The sequence below is a fragment of the Mycteria americana genome, chromosome 3 (genome assembly GCF_035582795.1).
Source record: "Mycteria americana isolate JAX WOST 10 ecotype Jacksonville Zoo and Gardens chromosome 3, USCA_MyAme_1.0, whole genome shotgun sequence".
In the NCBI taxonomy this organism is placed as follows: Eukaryota; Metazoa; Chordata; class Aves; order Ciconiiformes; family Ciconiidae; genus Mycteria; species Mycteria americana.
In genome coordinates, this window is record NC_134367.1 from 79,493,254 (window position 1) to 79,512,062 (window position 18,809).

At 42.6% G+C, this 18,809-nt stretch overlaps 1 protein-coding gene across 1 annotated transcript; it reads right to left on the minus strand.

Annotated features, from left to right (window-relative positions):
- Positions 1 to 5,176: 5,176 nt before the first annotated feature.
- MPC1 (mitochondrial pyruvate carrier 1) lies at positions 5,177 to 16,932 on the minus strand. Its single transcript, XM_075499115.1, has 5 exons — positions 16,582 to 16,932; positions 11,475 to 11,478; positions 8,723 to 8,819; positions 6,925 to 7,057; positions 5,177 to 6,164 (listed from the first exon to the last, which is right to left on the minus strand). Exons 1-5 carry the CDS (start codon positions 16,650 to 16,652, stop codon positions 6,146 to 6,148), a joined length of 324 nt encoding a protein of 107 aa, XP_075355230.1. The 5' UTR covers positions 16,653 to 16,932; the 3' UTR covers positions 5,177 to 6,145.
- Positions 16,933 to 18,809: the final 1,877 nt, after the last annotated feature.

The window sequence follows — 18,809 nt, forward strand, 5'->3', positions numbered from 1 at the left end:
CAAAAGCTGGAAAATGCATCCCCTTTCTTATGCCTCAGTTCGGGAAACCCATCGCTTCTAATTTGTCTGACACTTCTGCACATCACCCAGAGTCACAGGCACACACTTGGTGGCTTCAATACAGCTTCATGGTAATCGTTTCTGCTGTGACTCAAACCCTTCCAGATGCAGTCATCGCTTCTTTAGTGTCAGAAACTGATCTCACTCATAGGTCTCTGATGTGGGGAGCTGAGGCATACAAAACCCAACTGCAGACATAAGAGCTGTTTCCTGGAGTGCTTGGCAGGCACCTAGTAGCTAGGTGTGTTTGTGGTTCACAGTAACACCGTGAGCTACTGCAAAGCTTTGGAAGGAAAGGTAATGGCCTTTATTGGCTCATCATGGCTAACGCAACAAATGCAAGGAAGTAACAAACAGCCTTTTGAGCTCATCTCTTTCTGTGGCATCATACACTCAGATCAGGTATCACAGAGGCTTGGTTAACTGATACACTATTGGGTACCTTGCCAAATCTTTGAACTCTTTCCTGTTCCTAACAATAATCTGGCTGAGAGCTGATGTTTACCAATTTACAGTAAAAGAAACAAAGTATTAGCAAGGTTACCGATCACACTGCTGGCTTTGTGCTCTGCTCCCAGGTGACCCATAACATCAAGTGTGTACAAAAGTACCTTGTAATTGTTGCTTCACATGGCTTCCTCATGAACAATACAGTAATTGTCTTAGGATTTTAAGTGATCCCAGGGGCAAGGAGACATGGTCTATCCGAAAGTGTAAGAGAGGAATGTTTGAGACAATCTTGCTATTCCCGTGGCACTGCTACAAGTTAAAATCTGTAGAGCTTTCTGCGTTTAAGCTATGATCTCAGATCCAGCAGACTGCAGAGTGACAGGTTAGAGGAGATTAGTATCTTGTCCTGCCAGGACACAGCTTTAAGATTTCACAACACCGCATGTCCTCTTCAAAGAATGAGAGAGGCTACTAGTTTCATTTATATCACTCAATACCACCCTGAGAAGGCAACTCTTCAGTTAATACATACCCTAGGACAACAAGCATGACATGAGACTATTGCAACCATCCCATAAATCAACACCAATTAAAGCAAGTTACAGCACAGTTCTCCTCTGTGTAAGTTATAGGTTAAATGCGTTCAAAATTATTAAATACTTTCAAAATTCTAAGTGGCTTGTTTTGTACCTTTACACTTTTCTACATAGTGGACCAAGTACAGCCATCACATAAGTACTTGCAAGTGCTGCCGCAATTGGCGCTGCTTTCTCTTGCATCAAGGGCTGAGTTTGGGCCAGTTATCCCCATACAATAGTTTCACTTAATGAGAAAGACATGACCCAGATTTCAGACTAAATGAATAGGCTGAAAATTCCCAGGCTTGTTGCCATAGTTACTTGAAACTGACAGTTAAAAAAGGTGAGAAGGAAGAAAGGGAGGAGGAGAAAAAGCAGGAAAAGGAGAGAGCAATATCATGGTCAGGGTTAGGCCATGTGATAGAGAGAGGCAGTGATCTTGAAGGAGCAGGACCCCAGTGATGACACTCAGAGCAGGTTATTCAGGAAGCCAGTATTTCTGCCTTCTGGTTGCTATTGGGTTGATTCTATGGGCATTGGTTATTTATAAGTGGTTGCCACAGTGACTAAATGCAATGCACTGGCAGCTATTAGATCAGCAAAAGCAGAAAGGGATGGGTGCGGAGAGACAGACTTCTCCACAATTTATTTAATAAAGAAATTGCCTCAGTTTAGAACACCAGACTGCTTGCTTTTCCACTTTACAAGGACAGTGAAACTTGCAGCAATGTCTTATTCAATCAGGATAAACTTTTTAGCCTCTGCATAAGATGACAGCAGAAACACTCCAGCTCTATAGAAGCAGAACTGCAGACATATTACATTAGAAGTTAGCATCGTTCTTCCCCAAATGCAGATAGGATCAAAGTATCCTGTGAGACACAGGCTGAAAACCTAGGAGAGCTAGTAACTGTGCTTGTGAATCTTTCATATATTACTATTTTATATTGTTGGTAGGCTGTCACATTAGCATGAAGAAACAGGCCTTATTCATAAAGGGCTTTGTGCTAAGCCCACCAATGAATACATCACACTAGTAGATTTTTTAAATTATTATTCTCTATCTCATCTTCTTATTCCTGCTCTTCTTTACTTCCTTTCCTTTCTTATAATGGGCATGTAAAGCAATCACGTGTCTGCACCTGTGCCAGTATAATATAGGTTCATGTACACTGGAAACACACAGTTGAAGCAAATACATGTAAATGGTCTACGTATTAGACCATAATGCAGTTAGTATCTGCATTTCTGGAGAGAACCCAGGGAAGGCACTGGAGTAGCTGGAAGACTGCTCTGTCCTAATCTGGGATTGCATTTTCTAAACTCTTTACTTCTATGCCATAACCTGTCTTGGCCCCAAGGAGCCAACTCTCCCTTTCTTGCTGCCTTCTCTCAGTCTGTAACCTTATTAAGACTTTTGTTCCTTCCCTCCCTCAAGTCCTCTGCACTGCTGTCCTTGCTCAGATAGCACCATTGTGCTTTGTATGGAGAACAAAAGATAACCCACAATGCTATGGAGAACTACGTTTTACTAGGAATATGTTTTCTCTGAGAGCTGGCAGGCTGTATCTACAGTACCCCAGCTAAAGGGAGTTTTCTGCTGGTTTTAGAGTAGGGAGAACTCACTTCTTCATACAGAAGTCATAGAAGCAAAATTAAAAAAATAATATACCATATATAGCAGCATTAGCTGAAATTATTATATAGCATGAGACAGTTGTGGGAGGTTGAACAAAATTCACTATAGGTAGCTGTTATTACCCTCATTAAAGGAGCTTTGCAAGTAATTTCTTCTGTTCTGACCCCACCATCATGGTTATTGCTTTTTTGCCATTTATTACTGTGCTATCGAATGACCTCCACATTTGAGTCATAAATCAGCAAGCTTCCAGATCAAGGACACACTTAATCTTGCAACAGCAGAAGAGATTGTGTGCTATTTTAATGCCATAGTAAGTTATAGTCTAAGTCTCCTCTTGAAGAAAAGTGGGTCAGAAGAGCTCAAGCTCAAACTGGGGGAAGATTGGGAACAACAGATTCCCCATCTGAGAGCTTAGCTGGTACCGTCTCCCACTTGAATTCCCAAGGGTGTCACATTCCTTACCAGCAGACTAGCAGCACTTGCTCAGAAAGGTGAGAAATTCTTTCCTGTCTGAAAACATGAAAGGAGGCAGCAGCTGACACTGCAGCAGCAGCAGCCACTGCAGCAAGACAGGAAAGGCCATGTGGTCCCCAGTTTTACTGTGGTGGAACAGGAGCAGTACACACAGGACAGCGTGTGGGATCAGAGCAGCATAGGTTTCTAGTGGCAGGACATATCCTACAGTTGAAAAGTTATTACTATTAAAGCAAGCTGTGAAATTAAAACCAAATAGCTATTCCAGAATAACAGCATGAGACAAGCCCTATAATCTTGTAAGTCAAATGCAAATACTAAGCTCTAACTTTGTATTACTATTACTCAGTTAAGCTGGCATAGCCCCATTCTTTTATCCAATGCTACCTGACCAAAAAAAAAAAAAAAAAAAAAAGCTATTAGCTCCATTAAGTTATTCAGACTCAAGAATATAAAAATCTCCAGAGTCTCTTTAAAATGTTCTATTTTGGATTACTTCAGACAGCACTATCCCAAAATGGCCATATGCCAATCTGTCTCAGTATTTTGTGCTAGAGGAACCAGGTGCAGATTAACTATACAATTATTTATTGCAATAATTTCTCATTTCTCCTCCTTAAGGTTTGGTTTTTTGTTTGGTTTAGTTTGGGGTTTTTTTTTGTTTGTTTGGGGGTTTTTTTTTTTTTTATGTTTTCCCAAAGCACCGTTATTGAAACAAAGAAATGGTATGGAAATGGCTTGATAAATAATGCTCTGAAGGACACAGGTCACAGAAGCCACTTGGTGGCACTCTGCCCATAGAAACTTTTTTGTCACTAGGCAGATTGACAGTCTGTGGAACATCCACCCCAGCCCCAATTCCCCATCCCAGACTGGGCCCTGTCCCTACAAGTCCCATGAAAGATGCTTTACTCCACCCCTTCCCTGTTTTGTAGAAGCCTGTATGGACTGCAGGAAGCATCACTGGTTTAAAATCTAATCAAAGCAAGTTACAGCCCACTTTCCACCCATAATTCACTCTTGCGCTACTCCAGTATGAAAGAACTTGAGCCTTGTCATAGTGAATGGATGGGGGGAAGAAAGGAAAGGTAGAAGGAAACACATGAGAAAATACAGTGCAGGCAGCTATCAGGAAAATGAGAGAAGATAAACTCTTGTAAACGGTATTCCCTAGGGAAGTTAAGACAATTGGCAGCTAATGAACAGTGATCACCTCACCAGGTGAGGCTAGAGTATTCCATCTATTGCAAGCTTTACCCAAGAGCAGCCCAAAACACTACATTTCATACCTATGAAGCTCAAACTCACCTATAAGTTATTTTCTCTCCAGAAATAAGATAACAAACTGTAAGGTGCTAAGATAATCAGTTATCCTTATCTGCTAGTATCTCAGTAGTGATTTATACAAAAGTCTAATGCTTCTTCTATCCCAGGAGATAGGGAGGGAGAGAGATGACTACTTTTGTGACAAGATGGCAGTACTGAAGGGGCAGCTTTATGCACTAACTTTTCTAAAGCAACAAGTAGTAGTCAGTACTAGTTTTACCCATCCAGCAGGGCATGCCCTGCAAGCCTCTTTCTTGTATGCCTGTTAGAAAATTTAGCCATCATGCACTTGGGAACACAATATCAACCTAGGATTAAAGCAAGTCTTGTAACTGACTATCTTATAATTGCTAGAAGACAATATGTAGTATTTACTCAGCATAGTGAAAGCCCTGAATTCAACCCTGCCTATCATGGCAGGAATACTCAGTCAAGTACCCACACCCCCTTTTCCTTGGGAGGGTGGAGGGGAAGAAATGGTAGGTATTGGGATCCAGAGGACACTTGCCTAAACTCAGTACATACAAAGGAAATACCATTTACTTTTTCAGCCTGTTTTTGCTTCATGCTGTTACAGTAAAGTGACACTCCAAATTTCACTTCAGGATCTGGTATCACAATATGATAAACAAAACTTTTCAAAATATTGAAGGGATTTATTGCCATTTGGAACATGTTTATTGTTCAAAAACACTGCACTGAAATAACATCCATCACATACATTCTTTGTCATCTGTATCTTTACATCAATGTAACTTTCAGGCAGGTCATGCAGGAAAGCCACTCTCCCATTGAAGTCAAAAACTACTGAAAGGCACCTTGTGTCCTTCAGATCTTAGATTCCAAACAAGTTACATTTTTGCCTGTATAAGGATTACATACATCTAGAACAACTCAAACAGTAGAAAGAAAATAAAATCCATTCAGAACTTCTTTAAGAACAGTATCAGACTTCTTTGCTTTCCTTCATTCAGTGCTATGCTTTTGCTTTTCTGAGTCTTCTTTAAATAATGTGCGACTTAAAAATGTATGTTAATTAAGTCTCGTTACTGAGACAAAGCATGCAGTAAGGGAAGAGGGAAAGCTGGTCACTTCCAGGCTGCCTATCTACACATTTGTTCTTGTAGATTAGCAAGCCACTGCTTAAGTTAAAAAAAGACACAGAATAGGAATGAATGCACCCAAGTTAAATGGCTTTTAAGAATATGTTAATACATAGAACAATGATACCACCTACAGTTCTGTACTGACCTCTGTTCACGTTGATTTGAAAACAAGTTTTGTCAAACCATCACGGGCCACTTTTGTAGACTGTTAGATAAAAAAGTTGGTTTTCAAATATTGCTTGTTATTTGGATGACTATTTATTAAAAGGGTAGTTAATTAAGGACCTGTAAGGCAGCAAGACTTTAAAAGCAATGGTTTACATTGCTGAATAGTACTTTTTAAAAGGCAAGATAAAAAAAATTAGTAGAAGGATTCTTGGTGGGGTCATGGTCATAATAGGTGTTTCTGTTTTATCCCCATTGTAATTGTCACAGCAACTGTAGATGGCAGTCTTCCTTGGTTGTAATTCAGAATGAACACATTCCCTGGCTTATTTCAAGTTAGATATTTAGTTCTTTTTCTCCATCCTGCCAAGAGAAGAACAGCTTTTGTAAGAGTGAATATTGAACTGCAATTGCTATAAAAAATCTGGACTTACAGTAGAACTTTAGGAATGAAGGACACCTGGCCAGTTATTTATGCAAAGGCAGGTCCACTTGCAGTTTTGCTCAGTCTCATTTTTTAATTTATAGTTCAGGAGGCTTCATTCTCTCACTGCTTCACATGGATTTCTTGGAGGAGAGAAAAGCCATAATCCTGACTCATCAGGATTGCTTGGGGCAGTGTCTGCACTACTTGCTTACGTAATGAGGGTATGAGACTGCTTGCAGTCTGTTCCCCAGTCACACTCAGTTGGATCTACCCCATATATAGAACAGTCAGCTTAGAGAGGTTTTGCTTGATTTATCTTTCAGACATACAACCCCTTCACAGTTTTATGGGTGTTTCCATCTCAGGAATTAGTTACCGAGATGGACATGTGGACTAATCAACATAATACAAGACAAACCCCAAAATAGCCAGCAGCTGCTGAAAGTCCTGTCTACATCCATGACTATAAGGGTTTTCAGCCTTTTCTGTGTGCACCCCTCAGAAGCTTCAAAGGAGATGCAATGCAAGAAGTCATAGTTCAGCCTACTGACAACAAGTTTGTTAATAGGTTTGCAAAAGGTAATGAAGTTAAACAAATTCAGAAACCATGCAGGGGTTTGCACCACAGATAAAAGCCACTAAGAGTATTCCAAGAGCCATCAGTTTATGACTTCCCCTTTTTAAAGAGGGACTTGCCTGTATTTGATCAGTCGTCCTCCTTGAATAAGTTGTGCAACTTCGTTAGTCAAGTGGCATGCAAAAAGAAGCCAGTTCCTCGGCTGCACTTTGTAGGCAAATCTCATGAAAGTCAAGGAGTAACAACACAGTGCTGCAAAACATGATAGATATTGTTCGTAGATTATTTTTAATATCTGCATTTTATTGAGGCTTAATTTTCACACTAGTGGAATGTAATGACAAGTAGAATGTTTCTCACTGCCTTTGAGTTTTCCAGTAATCCTACAAATCTGTCCACTTTGAGGATCCAATGCAGGAAAACAAGGAACAGTTTTTGCTAATTTTTGCTACACAAGAAAATCTACAGAGCTGCAGCTTTCCACAAAAACTCATTTTCCTCATATGCTTTCCTGTGATGCAACTGAAGCCTTTTTAATTTATTGCCTAAACTATCTCAGCCAGACAGTAAGAGTTAATCCCAATGAGACATGGCCTGTCCTATACAATTATTCTGACAATTTCTAGGACAGAGTATTTTTAAAAATACTAATTACTTAAATACAGTTTCTACTGGGAACATTCTAAAATGGACTTTTCATGGTTTCCTGGAGAGGGAAACCTCTTACATTCAGAAGCATAAAGCTTTGTTACCTGCTTTCCAGGAAGACTAGAAACAATTTTAGTCTATTCTGCCATAAGTACATGTAAATACAGGAAATTATAACCCAAAAAGTCACTAGTTTTGCAAAGTTTATTTTCAGCTTTCTGACAGTCTTAAAGAAAGAAAAAAATATCAGAAAATGAATTGTTCAGGAAAACAGCCTTTTTTTTTTTTTAGGTACAGAACCTAGAAGATGGGAAAAAAATATTTGTACACACACCACATATATATATACACATACTTACAAAAATTCAAAAAGTGCCTTAGCTTTGCTGAGCTGGGTAGCTGCGACCAAAGCACTATTTGCAAAACAGCTGCACTATACTAGAGACTATTCAAACTGGTCTTCCATCTCTAGGAAGCTGATTAAGAGACTGAATTACTCTAAGCTGAACCTAGTGAGCATGAGGCTATAAATTTCCTTAACCCAAAGGTATTTTGCTTCAGGGAGAAGAATTACTCAGAATTAAGTTATTAACTGAGTTAACAAAGACACATAATGCCAAAATTAAGCTAATAAATTAAAGCTATCAGATTTATGATCCTAGAGAAGCATTTGAACAATAAAATACAGAGACAGACATCTAGGCAAAAGCTATACATGTTCCAAAAAAGGTGGAAAAAATATTGCTTATGCATTTAAAAATTCTCACTCTATTCCATTAAGAGTCATGCTAGCCTCTCATGGGCAACCGCTTTGCAAAGTTGCCTCCCTCAGCTGCTTTTTGCACCCTGCAGACCAAGCATTACCATTTCTGCACTTTGTCAGTGTTGATATTTAAGCTTCACACTAACCACAAGGCATCATTGTTCTTGATACAAAGAATAAAGTTGTGTAGAGAGATGCATTCTGAACCAGTGCATGCAGTAGCATAAGATACCAAAAGTATTATGCTTTAGGAGTGAGTCTGGTGATCAAAACTGCTAAGACTCAAGATCTGCCTCCGTCCCCCCAAATTACTGGAAAGCCCTCTGAAAGAGCTCTGCAACTTTTCAGTACCTCACCTTTCAAGTGACCTCTGAAGTTTTATAACAAGATATTTGATATCTGTATCTGCTTTGATCACAAGTTTGCAAGCAACTAATAATATATCACTCCTTGAAGGACAGAGTCTGTGTCCCATAGTCAGTTTACTGACAAGAAGTTTGTCTTACCAAATGTCATTCGGCCACTAATGATTTCTGGAGATTTCTTCATGTCATTAATAGCAGCAACAGGAAGTCCCCAGTTGGCAACTGGCCCCCAAAAGTGCTGTGAAGAGGGAAAAGGAAAATAAAGTTACACAGAAACACAGACCTCCTGCAGTATTCTTAAAGTTTTCCTTAGCCACACAAAGCTTCAGAGGACAGGGTTAAGGGTAAAATTCCAAATTAAGACAGGGACTACTTTTGATGTAAGGGAGAAAGACTAAATCCTTCTTTTAGCAGGATCTAGTCTTCAGGAGGGAAGAAAGAGGAACCCACTCTGAGTCTTCTTGCAGACTAGAGAGGAACTACTGTAAGACCACTGAAATACAATTTTGTGTAATTACACCTCAGCCATCATTAAGCAGTCTGATTGGTATAGTCATATAATATTCCTCAGATTTACAGCTTACTTCTGTGCAGAGAATTAGCATTCATCTCTTTCAAATAAGGCTCCTCAAAAATGTAATGAAAACACAACGACTTGCTGAAGTGAAGAATTGGAACTGTTTTCATGTTATGCTGAGAATGAAGACATGCTCAGCAAGTATCTTCTTCCAAGTGCTTGCACCATCTCTTTGAAAGAGCAGGGCCATGCAACCAAACCAAATTGTTACCTAGAGCTTCATCTGCAACTGCTGAAACAACTTAGTTACTACCTAAAGCTCAGGGATTAGACAGATGTAAGAGTAAAGCAGTTAGCTACAGGTTTGTACACAGATAGAAAAACAGAGACAAGAAGTGGAAAGAATCAAGTCAGAAAAACTGATGAAAGGTCAATTTGATGGGTATTGTCTAAAAGACTCCAAACTGAGAAAAATAGTGTCATGAGTCCAATTTCCACTACCGTTACAAGTAACAAGGCTTCAGTAGAATTCTTTCCACAGAAGATACATGCAGTACTTGCATCAGCTTCTCCTCATGGGAAACTAAGGATGCTCAAAAGTAACTTGGCTAGATATGGCAAGAGATGCATCTTGCAAGAAAAAGCTTTGCAGATACCAACTATACCTATTCTTTTGACACTTCCCCTAACTGTAACACTGCAGATATTACAGTGATTTAGAATTGCAGGGGATATTTAAGTTTCTTGCAATTTCAATTCCAAGATACTTTTGCCAGTCTGGATACTAGCGTGTAACACTACAGTAAGATTAAAAGCCACACTTGCTTCCTGCAGATTTGGGTTGCAATACAAGAAACGTAACTTAAAAAAAAAGTATAGAGAAAAGTGACTTTAAGTTGTACATACTGTTTTGATAGTTTAACTATAGTGCAATATGCAAAACAATGTAGTATTTCCACAAGTGTCTACAGAACATGCATTGGTCCAAACTCAGATTTAATAAGAGTATTCTGAAGAGTGCAATAAATGCATTTGCTTACTATATTCCTACTGATAGGGAAACTGACATCTGTAATGGTTAAAGCCTCTCAAGCACATCACAGATAACATGGCATAACTGAAAAGAGTTGCATGGCTGCATGGTATTTACACTGTACAGCTATGGTTAGATAGTGTAAAGAAATGTACCTATAATACCACTTACACACATGGTATGTTGCAACAGAACAAGAACATTCACAGAAACTGAAGTCAGCAGCACACAGGATATTGTTTTAGAGGCTTTAATGTAGCTATTTAAATAGTTCTAAAGGACAATAGGAGGACCAGAAACAAACATCTAGTCACATAACCATGATTATGTGCACAGTAAGACAGCAAGACAACTTGTGTTAGCATGACCACACTAAAGCAGACTGCAAAAGCTAACTGGTGAGGCAGTACATGTACTTGGTGAGGTTTTTACAGTCATTTCAGGAGTCTCAATTTAAATTTAAACAATTGTAGTTTCAGAAAAATAAGTCTTTAAGGCTCTAAACTTGTTGATTTTTTGAATCTATGAAACAATTACAGCTTTGAGAGTCTTGGTGGTGACTTCCCTTTTGAAAGGTAAATCAAGTCAACTTGGCCTTTTTAATTAATTCAGCTGCCATCAGAACATAAACAAATAATACACTATAGACTATGGACCACTTCAAGCTCAGGCTGCACAAGCTGAAGAATCATCAGTTCACATCCCAGCAGCACCACAGCAGTAACTTTCCTCTGCTGACCAGGGAGGTAGATTTGGAACTTTCCCACTTGAGATGGTTATCCAGTTTTAAGTGCCTCCAGGCAGGCAGCCCTTTGAACTTTCCACACACAAGAATTAAACTACACCTATAGTTTGTCTTTGGTCTACATAGAAGAGCATAACATTATGATTCACAGTGTAACAGGCATAAAATACCCACTCCCAGCTTCAGGAGTAAACAAAGGCTGAAGGAGAGAAAAGTCTGTAGTGAGTTATGGTACCATTTATTATCTGAAGTAAAGCTAGTTAAAAATAAGCCAGGTAGTTCAGTTATGTACCAGTATTGTTGCTATGCAGAAGAATGGCTCCAGATTGATCTGATCTCCTTAGCAAAGAGTATGGGGGGAAAAAAATGAAGCCCCTTTAATTTTGTAGTGATTACTTTAGGAGACATTCTGAAGGAGCTAACGTTTGGTCACCTTAACCTCAGACTTGTGAATAAATATTACTAATGCATCACTCCTGGAGGTTTGCAGTATGCTATTCAGATGCAGGCAAGGTCATAACAGTGCTGAAGCAAAAAAGACTGCAAGTTACTGAAGTCAGGGAGAAAGTGAAGCCAGAAGTCCCCTCCCTTTCCTTACCGTACTGTTTGAGTGGGCCATCATTGTTTTCCATTCAAAAAGCACATGGAAGAAAAGAAAAAAAAAAAGTTAGTTTCTTTCATAATCGACAAAATGTACCACAAACAGAAGATAGGTAGAAGTCAGGAAACTGCTGCAGCATTAACCTTGATTAACAGTATTAACAATCCCATTTCCCTCAAGAGCTGTCATTGTGACAGGTGTTTGCTGCTCAAGTACCTTTTTCCTAGCAAGATAAAATCCTATTATGGTCTGTGGAAGACATTCATCCCCTGTAGACTTCAAAGTGTCCAAGATCCCACCTCAACTAGTTTAAAGGGATGCCAAAAGCAGTCAAGGTTTGCCCATGACAAAACTAAACAGCTACTGTTCCTCTGTGGAGACTTTGAAGAAGTCACTTGGAATTCTTTGTATACCTACAGAAGTAGGTCAAACCAAACGCTGCCAGAGATCTTACTGTCACTAAGCTCAGGCCAATCGTGACCAAACGGCTGTACCAAACATTTTCAGTGATCTAACATGCAATTACACTCCAGTCATGTATGGGGTTCATTTAAGTGATCATATAGCTACCAATTTATTTATGTAATAACTTAGTGATCTATGCATGAAAGCTAGACTACAGCATATAGTTAAGATTGTTTGCTACTATACCTTTTAAAATGCTTCAGAACTTTTACAAATTCTAACAAAGATACTGATAGGACTCAGTTCTGAATTATGACTTATAAGAAACCAGCTACTAATAGAAAACTTACTGCTGACCAATTGTTGCTCATCTGCCACTGCACCGAGCTATGGAACACTTCGTAACAGTCGTTTCCCTCACGCTGATTTCCATCTTCTTAGAGCACTGTTTTACAAATAGCTATGGGAACAGTCAGGTCGACTTAGCAAGTCACACTGGATGTGCATTTCAGTAAGCCTTTGTTACAAGCCACAGGCTGGTTCAAGATGCTTTGTTAGAGTGTCCTTGACTAGTCTAACGACTTGTTTTTTGTTTTCTTCTTAACTGAACTACAGCAATAGTTAATTGAAGTTCACAAGACAAGAGCACGCTTCAATTTTTTCATAAAGCCTTAACTAAACAAGTTCAAATGTGTCTCTTTGCACAACATTTTTGTGCCAACAGAAGTCAGCCTTTATTTTTAAAGTGGAAGTTGTTTTCAGGCAAGTGAAAGCCTAAAACAGAATCAAACTACTGCTGTTTTAACAGAGTAGGCAGCTGTGGCTAAGGTCTTGCAAGGTTGTCCTCACATCCACGTGAGACTGGAACAGTTATTATACTCCTGGAAGAGGGCTGATCAAGGTCATATAGACTATTCCAGAAGCAGGCATCCAGCCCCAAAGCTCTGTAGCCAATACAGCTGCAACAAATGCACCATATCTAATAGCAAGGATTCCACAGCAAGTGCATGCCTCTATTCCTGAAGTGACACCATTCCAAATTAGTAGTTTCCAAGAACTACATTCAATCCCTTGACAAAGGGAACACTCTGTACTAAAGTTTCCAGAACTGTGGACAACAGTTGTTGGATTTACTCACTCAGTTTCTGTGTAAGTATCTAGACATCACAAGAGGAACCATCAGCTGATGAATACCTTGTATTTCTACTACAATCCATTCCAAAAAGGCTATATTGGGGAAGATTTATTTCTCCAAAATTGTTGCATGTATTTTCCTCATACTGGCAATGAGGATATTAACAGGCCAGAGACCAGTCTGCAGATATAGATGAACTGTCACTACTGGTTTCCCCCACGCTGCCATCCCTTAAGTGGAAAGAGTATTACCCTTCTGCAAGAGGAAGATTGTTCCGTTCTCACAGCATACAAGACAATGACAGCAGGCACTGTGTCCTTCAGTTTCTAGCACACACCAGTAGAGGACATTTTTTTAAGTTCTGTGTTTAAAGATTTACTAATGAGGACAACTGAAGATCAGCTAATTCTAGTTATACCACTGATGCTACCTCTTTTAAAGGTCATTTAAAAGACAGGTCCTAGACAGATTATGTCAACATAAGTGCTCAAGCTTTAAAAGGAATGAACTATCTATTTCAAAGCTGTCTACATTAACAGTCAGTACCTTTGCATTACTGCTGAGTCATCAGGAAGAGACATTTCAGAAGTGCCCCAAAAGATAGAAATCTCCATGCTTATTTTTCTATTACCAGAAAATTTTGGGACTCCTTGGGATTCATTATGTGACTACAGTAATTTAGGCTTCTACCGCAAGAAGATGCCAGAGCTTGTCTGGAGTGGCCTATAGGTTTTCTCTCTCAAGAGAAGAGAAGAGCTGTTTTACTGGATGCTTTTCAGAAGATACTGTTTTAAATCTTTAGGACAGGAAGTAAGAGGGCTCAGTTGCCTACCGTTAGTGGCTTAGATAACACAACTTCAGTGATAGCTGACATTTTTAGGATCTACAGAAAAAAATGCAACTTTAAGTTCACAATGTGTACAGCTACCAAGCTTTCATATGCTAATCAGCTAGTTTTAACTTTACTGCTGCATTTTACGAGAAGCAGGATGTCTACCTACAGCTTACATGCTTACTTTAAAACATTAAGACATGGTTACGGTAAATTTATACTTACATGATTTACAGTTATTCAGATCCCTATTAATCACCACTTGAGAGAAGCCAGATGTGAAACTGACAGAACATTTAATTATTAATGACAGTTTTAAAAGTAATTTATCTTGTTTCTTTGTGCAAGATCCAAAAGCTAACCCATGATGTAATGCAGTTCTAATGCCAGATATATCCACCTGAGAAAAGCAGCACGTGTTCATTATGCTTGCTTTCATGTTTTCAAGTTATGAAGCTGAAACCAAAGCTACTTATTCCAATAGAAGTCTGCAAGTTTTGATTGCCCCAAGCCATAATAATGGAACATTCAATTCCACCGCTTTGGGTAACTTCAGTTATTCTATTTAAGGTCAAGCAATTCAAAACACAACACTGGTATCACCAACAGTATCTCAATTCGTCGTCTCCCACAAACAAGTTTCACATTTGTAAAGCCTTGCTTCACTGCAGTGATTAGATGCTGATTTCTAGAACAGACACCATAGACTCAAAGCTTTGAAGAAACTCTTGCTCTGTGAGCAAGGCAGGAAGGGAATCTTCTTCAGGATAGACTCCTGCAGTCTGGGGAAGCAAGAGCCTTCAGGAAGGAATGTAAAGAGATACAGCTCTAAAGTATACACACTCCATCTCTCCTACGGAGGAGACAGACTACAGTCTTTCGTTGATTGTTAATCTAAATTTTAAACTCAACATAAAGTCAACAACTTAGACACTTGTCTCCTACTAAGCAAGAAACAATGCTGAAAGGCCATATCAGATGGAGCAACTGACTTCAGCCCTTCATGACACACCCAGTAACAGAAGTATAAATAAGCAGGTATCTTTGTACATAACAAGGCAGAACCCATCCCACAAAGGTAGAATCCTGTGGAATGCTCTTTTTAGATAGCTTATTTCATCCTAATCCTAGTCTTGAAATACAGCTGAAAAGGCTTATTTCAGCTACCTTTTCAGTCTTTGGTAAGGAAAGAGATACTTCCAGCAAGTAACTGGTGGTGTTCAGAAGCAGCTGTTCTCTCTTCTGGTTTTAAGAAACAGACTGCTGTTTTACTGGCATTTACATGCTTCTCATGAATCCTGGTACAACTAACTAAATGTTAACACTAAAATGCATCTATCTAGCTTACACAGTATCTTCAAGACTCTCAAAAGGAGTCCACATAGAAGCCCGCTCTGACCTTTCTTCATTTTGCTTCAAGGATGTTATCCTCCTTCTCATATTTTACTCATCTTTTTGCCCCACCGTTTCTGTGGCACTTGATTTTGCAAGTGTCAAACAAACCTTTCTGCTTACCGAGCTTTTATATAACCACCCCTCCTTTGGGATTGTTATATAACATAGAAGATGGCTTACACCACCTTCTGCTACTTTAACCAAGACTAAGTTTCTCAGATAAACAGATGTCCTCCTACATGCTTGCTCAACATCAAACATCAGTTGCAATAGATGTAGGTAGAACAGCAAGCAACAGCTATAGTGAAAAGTTGCTCAACCACCTTTATGAGAAGAGGCCATTCTTATTTGTTCAGTTTTGTCAAACTGCTTGTCAGCCAAGAAAACTTCAGCCTGCCTACTTGAGACAGTTCCTATACAGCAGTTCAACCAGATTTAAGCCAGCGCGCCGCAACCGTATCTTTAAGGCATTCTTGTGATTTCAGTTCAAGGTGCCAGACCCCCTACCACAGCACGCAAACCGAAGCTCGACAAAAGGACTGAGCTGTCTGGGAGGCGACTTAAGCCACATTCCCATGGAAGCGGGGCTTTAACAAGCCTCTGAAAAAAGCACCTATTTAAATCTCTGAGGATGGGTAAGCAAGCGGTCCTAAGACTGCATCTGGTACCAAGCCCGCTTCCGCCCACAACCGGGCAGAGCTCTTTCTGCCCTCGCCGCAGCGACCGTGCCCCGGCTGCCGTGCCTGCTGCCACCTCCGCCCGCCAGCGAGCGCCCGCCCGCTGCGGGGCAGCGCTCCGCGCTGGAAGCAGCCGCCGGGTTTCACAGCCGGGAGAAGAAAGGTCACAGGGAGGCGCAGCTGCCGCGGCACTTTCAAACCGCGTCGCGTCGCTTCGCTTCAAGGTCAAGCCCGGTCTCGCCGGGGTGGGGCGGGCGGGAGACGGACAGCCCCGACAGCCTCCCCAAGCCGAGGCGAGGACGGGGGCGCATCGGCGCCGCGAAGGCACGGCGGCCCCGCGCCCTCGCCACCACCCCCGTGGCACCTCCGGGCCGGCGGTCCCACGCCCCACGGTCGCCCGCTGCCTCCCGGGCTCCTCCCTCCCAACCCCCCCCCCCCCCCCCCGCCCGCCCAACCCCCGGCGAGGGCGAGCCCAGCAAAGGTCAAACGACGCCGCCCGGCCACCGCCGTCTCGGGCGCCCCAAGGCTGCGGAGCACGGACGGGCGGTTGGTCGGCGAAGGGACGCCGGTGCCTGCCTGCCGCCCGCCCCCGCGGCGGGCGCGGCCGCCCGAGGCAGAAGCGGGCGCGGCAGCCGGCGACGACCCCCAACCCGCGCTCACCTCATCAGGTAATCCCTGAACTCCTTACTGCGCACATAGTCCACGGCCTTGCGGCCCAGCGCCCCCGCCATGGCGGCCCTCGGCGGCAGGGAGCGCCCGGCCCACCCGCCTCGCGCACTGCCACCACCGGCGTCGGTGACAACTCCTCCGCGCGGCGCCCGGCGCCCGCTTTACGGCAGCGCCCACGCTACCGCCCCCTCCGTCACCATGGCGCTCTCGGCGCCTATTGGCCGCGGCGGCCCCGCCTCCCTCCTCCCGGGCTCCGAAACCGGGGTGAGGGTCCTGGGGAGGGGGAAAGGCAGGGTGCCGTAAAGCACCGCGGCGGGAGGAGGGGGGAAATTGTCGCAAAACGCACCGAGGAGGGTCGCTGTCGGCTGAGCTGCCGGCATTCCTTTGCAGCCCTCAGGGGAGAGCCGCGCGACGGCTTTCCGAGCCGCTATTGGCTGCAGGGCGGCGGCTCTTGGCTTCCCATTGGCCGCCGAGGGCCGCATCCCGCCCCCCGCGGTGTCTCCCTCCGCCCCCCTCAGTGGCGCGTGTCAGGGGCGTCGGTGGGGCTGGGCGGGCAGCGGTTGCTGCCGGGCTGCGGCGGGGGCGCGAGGAGCGCGGTGTGCGGCGGGCGGAGGCCCTCACACGCGGTGCCTGTGTGCGTCCGCTCGGACCTGGGTCCCCGGCCTGGGTCGGGCCGCCCCGTACAGGGACAGCGGCGGCCCAGGGGCGGTGCCGAGCAGTGCCGACCCCAGCAGTTGCGTCCGTGAGGGCAGGGCGGGAGGGGGTCTGGCGGGAGGGAAGCGGCCTTGCCAGCCCCTGTCACCCCGGCGGCAGGCTTGCTGTGGCTGGATTGCTGCTTGCCTTCACCCGGAGCCCTCGGGAGGTGAATGGGCGAGTCTCTGCTTCCTCTCCAACAAACGGTGTTTTCCCCGTCACCGCGGTGGCTGAGAGGACTGAAGGCACAAAACTAGTGTATCGCAATGGTGCATAAAGCAGGGTAGAGGTAAGAGGGCCCATAACTGCTTCAGAGATTTTTTTAAAAAAGATAATCCTATGGGGATTTTAAGAGTCCAATTTACGGACTTCGAATTTTTGGAGCTGGGAGTACAGGGTTATGACGGAGCACTGCAACAGTTCAGCCTTTCATTCTGTACCTGGAATGGTCTAAGAGTCTGTCTCTCACCAGCACTTTCTATTTCATACCTGAGCAGAGGTTACTTATTTAGAAGGGAAGATAAACTCTAACTCTGCTAATACCATCTCCATAAAATTTGGGCCATACAAACAAATACCTGTATGTGAATTACTTCTTTTATCTTTGCTCAGTGCACTAGAGATAGTGAAAATGGGTGGTTATCTCCTCTGCTTTCCAAAGACTTGCAGCCTCAGTTTTTACAGTCTAGAACTGGGCTGAGAGTGCAGCCTGGGGCATATCTATGCTCTGCAAGAAGCCCTGGAGGCTGCAGCTGCTTCATTTCCTTCTGCTTCCCTCCTCTTCCCTGCAAGATCTCGGGAAGAAAAAAAGAGAAAAAAAAAGGTAAGAGCCTTGCACGCTTCTGCCCCTGACTACTTGCTCAGAGAGCTGCAGGTTTGAGGAAAAGCATCGTGTATACACATCCTCTCCTTTTTCTATATCCACAACATATGATGTGACACCCCACAACCAGCCCTGGCTTTGCTTTGTGGGAGAAAGAGTTTTAATCCCCCTGGTATACTGCGTTATGAAAAGCCAAACTGTAGCCTAACATATTTCTGTGGACTATTTAGACTCCTCATTTAAAAGCAGTGATGTGAATCTGAACGAGGTCTCAAAGAATCATTTATTCTAGTTGATCCAACTTGCACCAACAGAAGGAAGGTCTATGGAAATCAGTTCTGTACGTTCAAAAAAAATCTCATGTAGTGGGATTCCACATATCTTATATGGCCAGGTTCAGTCATTAATATTACAGCTACAATTTTACCTAAAAATGTAGTCTTATTCTCCTTTACTGAAAATTCATCAATTTTTTTCTTAATTCTATGTATGGAGGAAAAAAAACCCCTCCTGTCTGCATTGGAAGGCGTTGTTTTTTAGTCTTTCTTCCTGGAGTAAACAAGTTCTTTCAGCCTTTTCTCACAGGCTGTGCCTTTTAAACCTTTTAACCTTTTGCTTACTCCATTGTTGTTTATAGCTTTCTTAAGGCATAGCCCCAACAAGGGTCATCATGTCTCAGTCGAAGCCTTACCAGCAGTGCAGT

Coding starts and splice junctions, on each gene's coding strand:
- MPC1 (XM_075499115.1), bottom strand. CDS start 16,652: ATGGCGGGGGCGCTGGGCCGCAAGGCCGTGGACTATGTGCGCAGTAAG. Junction 7,058..8,722: donor TAGTGGCCGAATGACATTTG/GTAAGACAAACT, acceptor CATGTTTTGCAG/CACTGTGTTGTTACTCCTTG.